This window comes from Cotesia glomerata, linkage group LG1 (genome assembly GCF_020080835.1).
Source record: "Cotesia glomerata isolate CgM1 linkage group LG1, MPM_Cglom_v2.3, whole genome shotgun sequence".
NCBI classification, from domain to species: Eukaryota; Metazoa; Arthropoda; class Insecta; order Hymenoptera; family Braconidae; genus Cotesia; species Cotesia glomerata.
Genome location: NC_058158.1, coordinates 1,837,898 through 1,854,499, shown reverse-complemented (window position 1 = coordinate 1,854,499; position 16,602 = coordinate 1,837,898). Strand labels below are relative to the sequence as shown.

At 26.5% G+C, this 16,602-nt stretch overlaps 1 protein-coding gene across 1 annotated transcript in view; it reads left to right on the top strand.

Annotated features, from left to right (window-relative positions):
- The window catches only part of LOC123264087 (5-hydroxytryptamine receptor 1), a 42,430-nt gene that overhangs the window by 22,997 nt on the left and 2,831 nt on the right, over window positions 1-16,602 (top strand). The window contains exons 5-6 of the mRNA XM_044727156.1: window positions 2,830-3,070; window positions 6,620-6,826. Of these exons, the coding sequence (XP_044583091.1) occupies window positions 2,830-3,070; window positions 6,620-6,826 (448 nt within the window). The remainder of the gene's footprint in view (window positions 1-2,829; window positions 3,071-6,619; window positions 6,827-16,602) is intronic.

Below are 16,602 nucleotides of genomic sequence, written 5' to 3'. Positions count from 1 at the left end.
TAGTTCTCTTGCTTTAAAAAATACGTATCTCGATCCAAGAAAATTTATTTAAGTCAAGAAAATCTTGTTGTGAAGAGAAAATTCAGCCTCTTGCTCCAAAAAATTTAGTTCTTGATAAAAGTTAATTTTCTTGTCTTGAGAAAATTTCTCTCTTGCTCCAAAAAATTAAATATAAAGATAGAAGTAAATTTTCATTAATATTTTTATTGATTAACATGTCAAATGGGAAGATCAAATAATATTTCATCATTTTTTTTCATTCAATATGTATAATTGCACGCTAAAATAATATAAAATGGGTATCAAATATTCAAGAGAAAAATTTTCTCAAGGTAAGAAAATTTTTTTCTCAGCTCAAGTAAGTGGCGCTGCTTCCCTAAAGTATCTAAAAATCTTGATCAAATACAAAAATTTATTGTATCAAGTATTTATGATAATTTGAATTAAGAAAAAATGACTTCCATCAAGAATAGAATTTAAAGAAAAATTTTTACTTCGGCCAACACAACTCCGGTCTTCCTTCAGGCACTCGAAAATTTTCTTGAGCCAAGAATTTTGTTCTCCAGTCGAGAAATTTTTCTTTCTGTGTGTCCCATATACATTGCACGGAAAAAAGTAAACTGTAAAATTCACTCAGATTCCGGTTGATTTTTATAGTTTTATAGTATTATAGTTTTAAACAGTACAGCGGACATTGAGGTAGCACAAGTCTAAATATTACAAAACTTAATGTAAAAAGTGTACAAGCCACAATTTATAATTTAATATCGAAAATGTGATTAGTAGCTGTCACTATAGTAAATAACGACTCTCTCATCTTAAAAAATTAAAGTTTCAAACAGTAAAAATTGCCGTTTCAATATTTAGTCTATACTATGAGGAGAAGGGGAAAGTCTCACACTCGGAGAATTTAACATTTGAAACAGTAAAAATTCTACTCTTAAAATATATATTTTACCAGTACAAGCAAATAAATAATTATGGTTTGATTTTTAGCGTTGCGTTTAAAATTTACCATTTTACTTTGTAAATATGAACGTTGCTTGTATAGAAATTTAGTAACTGTAGTTTATATTTTTTACATATCATGCGATCATTTTTTAGGTACGAAATGATAAATATCAAAGTCAAAATTCTTAATTATTATACTTTAACATTTTGGACTTTTACATAGTGAATATTACTGTTTGAAATAGTATTTTCTTCCATGTAAATAATAAATTGTAGTATTTAAATGATAAATATTATAAAGTAATTGTTAAAATCACGACTTTACTGTTTGAAATGGTAATCTTTTAGTTGATCATTACTTATTATAAATCGACCATTATTTATTACAGTTTACTTTTTCCGTGTTACTATAGTAAATAACGACTTTCTAATCTTAAATAATTACAATTTCAAACAGTAAAAATTGCCGTTTCAATACATAGTCTATACTATGAGAAGAAGGGGAAAGTCTCACACTCGGAGAATTTAACATTTGAAACAGTAAAAATTCTACTCTTAAAATATATATTTTACCAGTACAAGCAAATAAATAATTATAGTTTGATTTTTAGCGTTGCGTTTAAAATTTACCATTTTACTTTGTAAATATGAACGTTGCTTGTATAGAAATTTAGTAACTGTAGTTTATATTTTTTACATATCATGCGATCATTTTTTAGGTGCGAAATGATAAATATCAAAGTCAAAATTCTTAATTATTATACTTTAACATTTTGGACTTTCCTATAGCAGATATTACTGTTTGAAATAGTATTTTCTTCCATGTAAATAATAAATTGTAGTATTTAAATGATAAATATTATGAAGTGATTGTTAAAATCACGATTTTAATGTTTGAAATGGTAATTTTTTCCAGTTGATCATTACTTATTATACATCGACTATTATTTGTTACAATTTAATTTTTTCCGTGTTACTATAGTAAATAACGACTTTCTAATCTTAAATAATTACAATTTCAAACAGTAAAAATTGCCGTTTCAATACATAGTCTATACTATGAGAAGAAGGGGAAAGTCTCACACTCGGAGAATTTAACATTTGAAACAGTAAAAATTCTACTCTTAAAATATATATTTTACCAGTACAAGCAAATAAATAATTATAGTTTGATTTTTAGCGTTGCGTTTAAAATTTACCATTTTACTTTGTAAATATTGACGTTGCTTGTATAGAAATTTAGTAACTGTAGTTTATATTTTTTACATATCATGCGATCATTTTTTAGGTACGAAATGATAAATATCAAAGTCAAAATTCTTAATTATTATACTTTAACATTTTGGACTTTTACATAGTGAATATTACTGTTTGAAATAGTATTTTCTTCCATGTAAATAATAAATTGTAGTATTTAAATGATAAATATTATAAAGTAATTGTTAAAATCACGACTTTACTGTTTGAAATGGTAATCTTACCAGTTGATCATTACTTATTATAAATCGACCAGTATTTATTACAGTTTACTTTTTTCCGTGTACAACGAGAGTAGCCTCATCGCTTATTAATGTAAACACAACTATTGTTATTATTAATTAAAACTTACACCGTCGTCACATCCTCATCGAGCTTCCGTTTGATCTAGAACAAACTCAGGAATATACGCGACACATTTACCTAATTTAATCCTGAAAATTAACCTCCGGGTTAATTATTATTATTACTTTAATTATTCATTTGCTCTTCGTTCTATTAGCCATATGGAGCATACTTTAGCAGTCTAGTCTCTTCTGTTCTAGGATATAATAGCGCTGTTTGTATATTCATGTCTATGTCTCGGTATTATACTCACTATTATTTAATGTCTGTATGCAGGTACCGTGCTATATCAGAGCCTCTGGTCTATGTGCAGAAGAGGACAAAAGGACGCATGCTAACCTGGGTGTTCCTGGTCTGGCTGGTCGCCGCATGCATAAGTCTCCCGCCGGTCCTCATCCTAGGCAATGACCATAAATACGTCAACGGCGCTTGGCACTGCGATGTCTGTCAAAACTTCGGATACCAGATCTACGCAACTCTTTTCAGTTTTTACGGCCCTCTCACTGTTATGATCTTAGTACGTTATTTTACATTTCATTTCTTCCAATAATTCTGATTTACAGTGCTGAGATTATTTGCCGATTTTGCTCCAGGCGGGTCGCTGGAATTGAGTTAGATTGTGGAATATTTATGATTAGAAAATCTGAGATATAAATTATCAAATTGGATCATTTGAGATATGCTTTAATTTATTAAAAAATAATTTTTTTTTTTATAAATTACTTATCTAAAAAATTCAAATATTTCTTATTAAATTATGATCATATTTTTTCTTTAATTAATTATTTATTTAAAAAATAACAGATATTCCCTCTTATTAAAAGATGATCATATTTTTCTTTAATTAACAATTTATTTAAAAAATAACAAATATTTCTTCTTATTAATAGATGACAATATTTTTTTAAAATCTATATTATTAAAAAATTAAGAAAAATTTTGTGTCCAGGATAGTTATTTAATAAAATCGGTTTTTTTTTTGTGAAATTTAGTGAGTCTTGATTTGAATTTGTGCCCTCGTGGAATTACTATCAAATTACTATGAATTTATGGTGAAACTGTTGTAAGATAACTATGAAACGACTGTGATAAAATGATAAGACTACGGTGAACTTACTATCGAACCACTCTGAGATCACCATAAAACCACAGTCACCTAATGTCCCTATGTCATAGTGATTTCACCGTAAATTCATCATGATCTCACTGTCTTTTCACTACAATCTCACTAAAATTTTACTGTGATTTAACAGTGATTCCGAAACCGCGAGGGTGCCTTTTCAAGGTTTCATTTCATTCTTACTAGTCAATTTATTATGATAAGTATTCAGGCTGCATTTGAAAATGATCTATCTCTAGATATATAATTAAGAAATGACCTTGTATCTTGTGAAATATTGACATTTCTAAAGATATAAGCTCATCCCGATGTTATACTCATCAAGGCCTTTCATTTGAGTACCCACATCAATTTTTCATATATTTATATATATTAGGTATTTCATGAAATGACCACTTAGTGTCGGCATCTCGTGTTTAAAGCCAAGATACATAATCAGACGCATAGAACAGTTGGGCTTTTCATATAATGCCTATTATAGATCTTGGCACGTTGAATAAAGAAAAAAAAATTAATAACATTAAAAAAAAGGAAGTAATAAAAGTAAATACAGATTAATTTGTAAAAAAATATAACGAATATTATGAAAAACAAGATGACAAACGACCGTATACTTCAATTTAATTAAAAAAAGTAAATATTATGGGTAAAACCAATAACTTCCCGATTTTTAAAAATTTTCAATTTTCTTAGTGGGAAGTTAAAAATTAATAACATTAAAAAATGGAAGGAATAAAAGCGAATAAAGATTTATTTGTTGAAAAATATAACGAATGTTATGAAAAACAACCTAACAAACGACCGTATAATATTTACCTTTTTTTAGTAAACTGAAGTATTCGGTCGTTTGTTAGGTTGTTTTCCAAAATATTCGTTATATTTTTTTACAAATTAATCTGTATTTGCTTTTATTCCTTCCTTTTTTTTAATGTTATTAATTTTTTTTTTTCTTTATTCAACGTGCCAAGATGTATAATAGGTATTACATGAAAAGGCCAACTGTTCTATACGTCTGATTATGTATCTTGACTTTAAACACGAGATGCCGGCACAAAGTGGTCATTTCATGAAATACCTAGGCTGATAATGCAATTTTAATATTTTTCACTAAACGCCGACGCTTCTGGAAGTGCCTAAGTATTTCATGAAATGACGGATTTTGCGAAAAGACTACGACATATATATGAAAAATATATAAAAAATGCATGTGGGTATTCAAATGAAAACTCTTGATGAGTGTAATATCGGGATGAGCTTACATTTTTAAAAATATCAATAATTAAAAAGTGACCTCGTATTTTGTCTACTACTGACATTTTTAAAGATATAAGCTCACCCTGACATTACACTCATCAAAACCTTTTATTTGAGTACCCACATCAATTTTTCACATATTTTATATATTTATATATATGTATGTATGAAAAATATATAAAAATGCATGTGGGTACTCAAATGAAAGCTCTTGATGAGCATTACATCAAGATGAGCTTACATCTTAAAAAATATCAATAATTAAGAAATGACCTTGTATCTTATCTGCTATTGACATTTTTGAAGATATAAGCTCACCCTGACATTACAATCATCAAGACCTTTCATTTGAGTACCCACATCAATTTTTCATATATTTTATATATTTATATATATTACATATATGTATGTATGAAAAATATATGAAAAATTGATGTGGGTACTTAAATGAATGCTCTTGATGAGTATAACATCAAGATGAGCTTACATCTTAAAAAATATCAATAATTAAGAAATGACCTTGTATCTTATCTACTACTGACATTTTTGAAGATATAAGCTCACCCTGACATTACACTCATCAAAATCTTTCATTTGAGTACCCACATCAATTTTTCATATATTTTATATATTTATATATATTACATATATGTATATATGAAAAATTGATGTGGGTACTTAAATGAATGCTCTTGATGAGTATAACATCAAGATGAGCTTACATCTTAAAAAATATCAATAATTAAGAAATGACCTTGTATCTTATCTACTACTGACATTTTTGAAGATATAAGCTCACCCTGACATTACAATCATCAAGACCTTTCATTTGAGTACCCACATCAATTTTTCATATATTTTATATATTTATATATATTACATATATGTATATATGAAAAATTGATGTGGGTACTTAAATGAATGCTCTTGATGAGTATAACATCAAGATGAGCTTACATCTTAAAAAATATCAATAATTAAGAAATGACCTTGTATCTTATCTACTACTGACATTTTTGAAGATATAAGCTCACCCTGACATTACACTCATCAAGACCTTTCATTTGAGTACCCACATCAATTTTTCATATATTTTATATATTTATATATATTACATATATGTATATATGAAAAATATATGAAAAATTGATCTGGGTACTTAAATGAATGCTCTTGATGAGTATAACATCGTCATGAGCTTATATTTTTAAAAAGGTCAATAGTTAAAAAAGTACAGTGCAATTTAACAAAAGTCATTATTTAATAAAGCAAAATTTTATTTATCTATAATTCACAAGTCACGGCAGTCACATAGTGACTGCAAGGTTGCTAGTTAATTATTTACTCAAAAATAAAAATTATATTTCTTATAAAAAAATAGTCAGATGTCTTTCAATTCAAATATTATATATAAAAAATGTTCCCAATATAAAAGAAGAAATATCTCCCAAAGTAACACGTGTACAAAGTTTAAATTTTCTCGTCACGTAGTGACAGTAAGTTACTAGCATTAATGTTTGCAATAATAATAACAACAATTACGTTAGTAACAGTGATGTTTTGACATTTCTGACAGACATTATTCATAGCGACAGCATTACAGTGTGTATAATCCGGTCGCATATCCACGTGCACGTCAGCTTATGTATACGGACATAAATATTAAATAATATTCATGGTGGTGTATTGCAGGTGTACTACAAGATATTCCGAGCAGCACATAAAATCGTGAAGGATGAACAGCGTGCTCAGCGTCACCTCGGGGCGCATTGCACCTTGGAGATAGAACCGCCGGTGGACCACACAAGTATTATTAATCGAGCGTCTAATACAGACAGCCAAACTGCACACAACACTCCTACAATCAAGCAACACCGCAGCTCCAGCGCTTCAACAACGGTCAGTCTGACACCACAACTACTTATATTGTTATCCATTATACCCGAGATCTTATTAGCTATATAATAATAATATTAGACCCGTCCTTGGATTAATGGTATCAAAACTCACCAACAAACTAAATCCCGGGCTCATCTCCGCTGGGTATTTATCTTCAGTTTTAAATTCATATCCTCTAATTAAATATTTTTAAATATTTTAAAGAGGAATATTAAATAAAATAATACTCACTCGTTACTAATTACTCGTTATAAAATCTATTTTATTTTATTTTAATAATACGAGATTGAAATAAAATAAAATAATTATCGGTGCATTTCCGGGCTCGTAATTTAACTGTGCTGATAGCTAAGAAATGGTAATAGTATCAGCAACAGTAGTAATGATCGCAGTATATATAAACTGAATATGTCAATTATTCATTTTCTTCGCTAACAGGCAAGTAATGGAGGCGGGATAAATGCACCATTTCGTATTCAATAAACCCAGTGGTACAACAGTAGAACAGTCTTCATCTTAGTCTCCTATTTCAAGCCCGACATTTTATACTTTTTACTGTCCCTCCATTATTTTATACGGGCACGATTTTTTATGAGGCTCTTAGCATTCATTAATCATCCTCTTCTATTTCAAAGTCTCGGGAAAAATAAAAAAAATACTAATAAAATAGTCATACATCTTCAGAAGGAACAAGTCAGATAAAAAGGAGAAATAAAATTAATAATAAATGCAGAGTTAACTTAATAAAATACAATATTATTTTATAATAATAATAATCTATAATATTGAGAGAACATGAAAAATTTTTTCCGGGATAGTCATGTGATAAAATCGATTTATTGGTGTGATTGTAAAGATCTAGACTTGAATTTGTGCCTTTTCAAGGTTTCATTTCATTTTCACTAGTCAATTTATTATAGGTATTTAGGCTGCATTTGAGAATGATCGATCTCTATATACATAATTGAGAAATAACCTTATATCTTGTGAACTATTGACATTTTTAAAGATATAAACTCATCCCGATGTTACACTTATCGAGACCTTTTATTTTAATACTCACATCAATTTTTCATATATTTTATATAATTATTTATATGAATATATGAAAAATATATGAAAATACATAAGGGTACTCAAATAAAAGCTCTTGATGAGTGTACCCTCGCGGTTTTGAGAATGCCGTAAAAATACCGTAATTTTTCGGCATTTATGCTCATGCCGTACATTTACCGTTATAATTCAGTAATAATGCGGTTAAACTATAGTTGTTTTGGCCAGTATTTATCCTGTAGTTATCCAGTATATATACTGCACTTATGATGTACAGTTACCAAAAATATACTATACAATTACCGCATAAATGCCCAAATTTTACCCAAAAAATTCCAAATAATTTCCGTAATAATACAGTAATTTTGCCGAATATTGTCTGACATAATGGACAATTATTAAAGATTTAGTTTTATTTTTAGTTCATTTCTATGTTAGAAATGAATAAAATGAAAAATTTCAAATTTTGCTTTTTATTCTCCATCGCTACTTTGTAAAAACAAATACTATTTTTGAATACAAAATATGTAGAATATTATTTTTAGTTTGGTATTTAGCAGTAATTAATATAAAATAATACATATGTTAAGTAAATATATTCTAATTTTAATTTCAATTTTTAATTTCTCACTTAGAAAATCGCAAATTTTCTAAAATCGAAAAGTTATATTGTTTCACATATATAATTATATTATTTAATTTTAAATATGCTTATCGTAAGATGGACGGTGTGACTTAATGTATATAGAATAAGCAAAAAAACAGTATGGTATAATCCGGGTAGCTCAAATGGTAGAGTAGCCGACATATCCCCAGGAGGTTCTGGGTTCGAATCCCAGTCCGAGCGTTATTTAATTTGACACCATTTTTTAAATATGGTTTTAATACAATCATTTTACCGCCTTATCACCGTAAATATGCCGCATTTTCAGCGTAAATATTCTAAATTTTTAGCGTAAATGTATCGCATTTTTACGGTAAATGTTCCGTAATTTTTCGATAAAAAAACTGACCAAAACAACCGAAAAAATGCTGAAAAAATACCGCATTAATACTGTATAATTGCGACATTTTTTCGGCATTTTCAAAACCGCTAGGGTAATATCAGAATGAGCTGATAACTCAAAAAATGTCAATAATTAAGAACTAACTTTGCTATCTTGTGAAATATTGAACTTTTTAAAGATATAAGCTCATCCCGATGATATACTCATCAAGACCTTTTATTTAAGTACCCACATCAATTTTTTTTATATATTTATATATATTACATATATGTATACATGAAAAATATATAAAAATACATATGGGTACTCAAATGAAAGCTCTTGATGAATGTAACATCGGGATGAGCTTATATCTTTAAAAATAACAATAATTAAGAAATTACCTTGTATCTTGTGAACTATTGACATTTTTAAAGATATAAGCTCATCCTAATGTTACACTCATCGAGGCCTTTTATTTGCGTACCCACATCAATTTTTCATATATTTTATATATTTATATATATGAATATATGAAAAATATATGAAAATACATAAGGGTACTCAAATAAAAGCTCTTGATGAGTGTAATATCAAAATGAGCTGATATCTCAAAAAATGTCAATAATTAAGAACTAACTTTGCTATCTTGTGAAATATTGAACTTTTTAAAGATATAAGCTCATCCCGATGATATACTCATCAAGACCTTTTATTTAAGTACCCACATCAATTTTTTCATATATTTATATATATTACATATATGTATATATGAAAAATATATAAAAATACATATGGGTACTCAAATGAAAGCTCTTGATGAATGTAACATCGGGATGAGCTTATATCTTTAAAAATAACAATAATTAAGAAATTACCTTGTATCTTGTGAACTATTGACATTTTTAAAGATATAAACTCATCCCGATGTTACACTTATCGAGACCTTTTATTTTAATACTCACATCAATTTTTCATATATTTTATATATTTATATATATGAATATATGAAAAATATATGAAAATACATAAGGGTACTCAAATAAAAGCTCTTGATGAGTGTAATATCAGAATGAGCTGATATCTCAAAAAATGTCAATAATTAAGAACTAACTTTGCTATCTTATGAAATATTGAACTTTTTAAAGATATAAGCTCATCCCGATGATATACTCATCAAGACCTTTTATTTAAGTACCCACATCAATTTTTTTATATATTTATATATATTACATATATGTATATATGAAAAATATATAAAAATACATATGGGTACTCAAATGAAAGCTCTTGATGAGTGTAACATCAGAATAAGCTTATATCTTAAAAAATGTCAATAATTAAGAACTGACTTTGCTATCTTGTCAATTAATGATATTTTTGAAGATATAAGCTCATCCCGATGTTACATTTATCGAGACCTTGGATTTGAGTACCCACATCAATTTTTCATATATTTATATATATTTTATATATGTATATATGAAAAATATATTAAAAATGCATGTGGGTACTTAAATGAAAGCTCTTGTTGAATATAACATCGGGATGAGCTTATATTTTTAAAAAGGTCAATATTTTAAAAAGTACAATGAAATTTAACAAAATTCATTATTTAATAAATCAAAACTTTAATTATAGTTCACAAATCACGGCAGTCACATAGTGACTGCAATGTTACTAATAATAATAATAATCAATAAATAAAATTATAATAATAATGGTAACTTACAGACTAGCCTGAGTTATCGTTTAACCAAGATATTATTTTACCTCAGTGCACAAAACCGGACTTACTGTAGCTCTCTATAGGAACATAACTGAATTTTGAATTAATACCCAGGATCAAGGGATCTAAACATCCAATCTGGAGATACGGAAGTTGATGAGTATTTAATTGGCTGGACGGTTAGCTATTATCGGCGTAATCTATTGTTTTATCATCAACCAATCACAGGATAAAAACTGTAAATATAACAGACAATTAAATGAAATTAAATTAAATGAAGATATAAACGTGATAATTAAGTGGCAAAGGCATTAATAATTTATTAACCTGATGTTGTGTTGATGGTTTATAAATTGCAGTCAAGTCCGTCGGGCTGTCCGGCTGGACTGGACCTGCTTAATGGCCTGGATACGTCGATAGATAGACAAACATATACGATATTGGGTTGTAAGACACCCTATAGTTTGGATTAGGGTCTGTGAACGTTACGAGATTTATTGGAATTACTTGTTCACTTTTCATTTCTTCTTTGGACCCTCAACTCGGCGTATATTTTCCTCTTATTACCGAGTGATGAAAGCCAGCAAAGAAATAGGTCATCCATATAAAATAATAAATTGAAAAAAATAAATAACACGAAATACCTTCACCCTACTATTCTCTTTTATCCCTGCATTATCTCACTAGACATTTTATACCCGATACAATTTTTATAATGTATAATGTATGTAAATAAAATTCATCACACGGAAAAATGTAAACTGTAAAATTTACTCGGATTCCGGTTAATTTTTATAGTTTCAAACAGTACAGCGGACATCGGGGTGGCACTAATCTAAATATTATAAAACTTAATGTAGAAAGTGTAAAAGCCACAATTTATAATTTAATATCGAAAATGTGATTAGTAGCTGTCACTATAATAAATAACGACTCTCTCATCTTAAAAAATTACAGTTTCAAACAGTAAAAATTGCCGTTTCAATACATAGTCTACACTATGAGAAGAAGAGGAAGGTCTCACACTCGGAGAATTTAACATTTGAAACAGTAAAAATTCTACTCTTAAAATATATATTTTACCAGTCCAAGCGAATCAATAATTATAGTTTGATTTTTAGCGTTGCGTTTAAAATTTATCATTTTACTTTGTAAATATTTACGTTGCTTGTATAGAAATTTGGTAACTGTAGTTTAGATTTTTTACATATCATGCGATCATTTTTTAGGTACGAAATGATAAAATATCAAAGTAAAAATTCTTAATTATTATACTTTAACATAGCAAATATTACTGTTTGAAATAGTATTTTCTTCCATGTAAATAATAAATTGTATCATTTAAATGATAAATATTATGAAGTGATTGTTAAAATCACGATTTTAGTGTTTGAAATGGTAATTTTTTCCAGTTGATCATTACTTATTATACATCGACTATTATTTATTACAGTTTAATTTTTTCCTTGTTACTATAGTAAATAACGACTTTGTCATCTTGAAAAATTACAGTTTCAAACAGTAAAAATTGCCGTTTCAATACATAGTCTACACTATGAGAAGAAGAGGAAGGTCTCACACTCGGAGAATTTAACATTTGAAACAGTAAAAATTCTACTCTTAAAATATATATTTTACCAGTCCAAGCGAATCAATAATTATAGTTTGATTTTTAGCGTTGCGTTTAAAATTTACCATTTTACTTTGTAAATATTTACGTTGCTTGTATAGAAATTTGGTAACTGTAGTTTATATTTTTTACATATCATGCGATTATTTTTTAGGTACGAAATGATAAAATATCAAAGTCAAAATTCTTAATTATCATACTTTAATATTTTGAACTTTAACACAGCAAATATTACTGTTTGAAATAGTATTTTCTTCCATGTAAATAATAAATTGTAGTATTTAAATGATAAATATTATAAAGTGATTGTTAAAATCACGACTTTACTGTTTGAAATGGTAATCTTTCCAGTTGATCATTACTTATTATAAATCAACTACCATTTATCATAGAATATTTCTTTCTGTGTAAAATTCATTCGGTCTCTGGTTAATTTTTAGTTTTAAACAGTACAGCAGCCATCGGGGTGGCACAAATTTAAATATTACAAAACTTAATGTAAAAAGTGTACAAGCCACAATTTATAATTTAATATCAAAAATGTGATTAGTAGCTGTCACTGTAGTAAATGACGACTCTCTCATCTTAAAAAATTACAGTTTAGAACATTAAAAATTGCCGTTTCAATACATAGTCTACACTGTGAGAAGAAGAGGAAGGTCTCACACTCGGAGAATCTAACATTTGAAACAGTAAAAATTCTACTCTTAAAATATATATTTTACCAGTCCAAGCGAATCAATAATTATAGTTTGATTTTTGGCGTTGCGTTTAAAATTCACCATTTTACTTTGTAAATATTTACGTTGCTCGTATAGAAATTTGGTAACTGTAGTTTATATTTTTTACATATCATGCGATCATTTTTTAGGTACGAAATGATAAATATCAAAGTCAAAATTCTTAATTATTATACCTTAACATTTTCGACATTCACATAGCGAATATTACTGTTTGAAATAGTATTTTCTCCCATGTAAATAATAAATTGTATCATTTAAATGATAAATATTATAAAGTGATTGTTAAAATCACGATTTTGCTGTTTGAAATGGTAATTTTTTCCAGTTGATCATTAATTACTTATAATAAATCGACTATCATTTATTACAGTTTACTTTTTTCGTGCAGATTTATTTTTTAAAAATCGGAAAGTGTACACAGGAAAAACACTTGTTCCCCCGCTCGGTTCTTTGAGCGTAAAAAAACAGTGTCGAGTCAAATGGAACAGAACAGAATGGGAAATTTGATCAAAGCGGTCTTTGACCGGTGTCAGAATGCAAATAGCGACAGTTAGCAGCATCAGTACAGTCTGTCAGCCTATCCAAGTTTACCAAATTCCGAATAGAATCTCCGAGCATGTTGAGGTATTAGAACACCAGGACCACATATTTGCCTTAAGCTTGAGTGTCTCTGGACTTGTTCGGTTGGATTCATCTAGACATATATTATATATCCACACACATAATGCTACTGTAGCACCGCTCGGATCAATAAAAGAGTGACAGCCCCTTGAAAGACCAGACGATTTGTTTAGTCTCTAGGGCATACCTTATATTGCCCGGATGTTGTTCGGGATAAATCATTTGATTGAATAAAGAAAACAGTAACTCAAATCATCTTCGGCTACAACTTATTCATTTTATTTCTTCTCTTATCGTCTTCTTTTTCGGCCCATGGATTTACACTTTATTCGCCGAGAAATTCAACATTGACATTATCTTTTATGAGGTGAAACAAATCACTGGGTAAAGTTCACTAAAAATTATTCTCTTGCTCAGAGATAAATTACTCTTGTAAAATAAGTCAGTAGTTTTAATCAAACATTTTTTTTATGATAAAATTAGCAATTGACCATTTTTTTATTTTTTTTTTTAACAAACAAATTTGTCAAAAATTGTATTTTTAATTTTCTACTATTTTTACGTCAATTTTTCTTCTATAATTCAATTGTTAAAAAATTTTTTTAATTATCAAATATTTGCTAAATTAATTTTCCTAAATCAATTAACTAAAAATTAGCAATCATTTCATCATTTTTTAATTTTTTTAACAAAAAAATTTGTTAAAAAAAATCATTTTTAATTTTTACATGTCAATTTTTTTTTTTAAATTAAATTGTTAAAATGATCAAATATTTGCTAAATTAATTTTCCTAAATCAATTAACTAAAAATTAGCAATCATTTCATCATTTTTTAATTTTTTTAACAAAAAAATTTGTTAAAAAAAATCATTTTTAATTTTTACATGTCAATTTTTTTTTTTAAATTAAATTGTTAAAATGATCAAATATTTGCTAAATTAATTTTCCTAAATCAATTAACTAAAAATTAGCAATCATTTCATCATTTTTTAATTTTTTTAACAAAAAAATTTGTTAAAAAAAATCATTTTTAATTTTTACATGTCAATTTTTTTTTTTAAATTAAATTGTTAAAATATTATTAAAATGATCAAATATTTGCTAAATTAATTTTCTTAAATCAATGAATTAAAAATTAGTCATAATTTTATCATTTTTTAATTTTTTTCACAAAAAAATTTATTTAAAAAAATCATTCAAAAAAATTGAATTTTTAATTTTTTAAAAATTTTTACATGTTATTTTTTTACAAAATTCAATTCAAAAATTCTTAAAATTATCAAATATTTGCTAAATTAATTTCTATGAATCAATAACATTAAAATTAGCAGTCACTTCTCTTTTTTTTTTATTTTTTTAACAAACAAATTTCTTAAAAAAATTAATTTTAAAAAAATTGCATTTTTAATTTTTAAAATTTCTACATGTCAATTTTTTTCTTATTTTTTTGCCATAATTTACTTGTTAAAAAATCCTTAAATTTATTAAATAATTTGCTAAATTAATTTCTATGAATCAGACATTAAAATTAGCAATCACTTCTCTTTTTTAAAATTTTTTTTAACAAAATTGTATTTTTATTCTTTTTAAATTTCTACATATCAATTTTTTTTTCATAATTTAATAGTTAAAAAATTCTTAAAATTATTAAATACTTGCTAAATTAATTTTTATAAATTAAAATTAGCAGTCATTTCTCTTTTTTTTTTATTTTTTTAACAAACAAATTTATTAAAAAAAATTATTTTAAAAAAATTGCATTTTTAATTTTTTAAAATTTCTGTCAATTTTTTTGCCATAATTTATTTGTTAAAAAAATTATTAAATATCTGCTAAATTAATTTTCATTTTTTTTTTAATTTTAAAATAGTATTTTTAGATCTAAAAAAATTTCATATTAAATTTTTATAGAAAATTTCTATGAATAAAAATATTTTTTATTGATATTCATTTAAACAATTTATGAAAAAATCTATAAAAATAATTTAATAATTGATAATTAGTAAAAAAATATCAATAATTAAAATTCTTTATTAATACCTGACATATTTGACAGTAATTCCTGTAATAATCACGATTAAGCCATAAAACTTGTGTGAAACAATTTTTATTCTCTTATATCCTATGAGGAAATTGCGTGTTGAAACTACATGCACGAAACATTTATATTTAAATTTAATCTATTCGATCGTGCATCGTGCAACGGACTGAAAAAACTAAATAAACCCACTACGAGAAAATCAATCCCTGTTTTACTTGATCTATTCTGCTTATTTTCTTCTTCTGACTTCTTGAAGGTAACAGGAATTTTTTTTCCTTAAAAAAAAAAAAAATAAACCATATTTATTTTCAATTTAAAATCATAACAACTACATTCCTATTTGTTTTTTTATCTGTATTTTTTTTTTAATATTATTTCTTCCTAGTAATCACATTTGCGTTGTAAAAATATATTCAAAAAAATACGGAAAGAGTGAAAAGTTTAAACTTTTGTATTTTATTCATATTTATTAAAGGATGAATCTTATAATAAGAAACATAAATATGGATCACCGGAGTATTTTGATACGCATCGCTTATCAAAGCATCAAAGTCGTATAAACATCATCATCATTGTACCGTTGAGATTAAAAGTATGACTATAAAATTTATGTCAAAGGATGTTATTTTGCAATAAAATAGTGCTCATTAAAAATGACCCGATGACTTTTATTGCCTCTTAAGTATTTTATTATTTTTAATTTTTTGATTTATGAATTTGTATTTTTATTTTTACTCTCATATATTCCTTCATCTTTACGCTTCAGCGTATCCTGAAATAAATTAAAAAAATATAACATATGTAAAAGTGCAATATACAATGTAAATAATGTAAGCAGAGAAAAATAATAATAATAACTGTACAAAATTAAAAATTGATAATTAAGCGACAGTCAAAGATGAAAAATTAATATTGTGTCTTAGACGCATAATACAATAAAATTGATAAGGACTTTTGTAAGAAATTTAATTT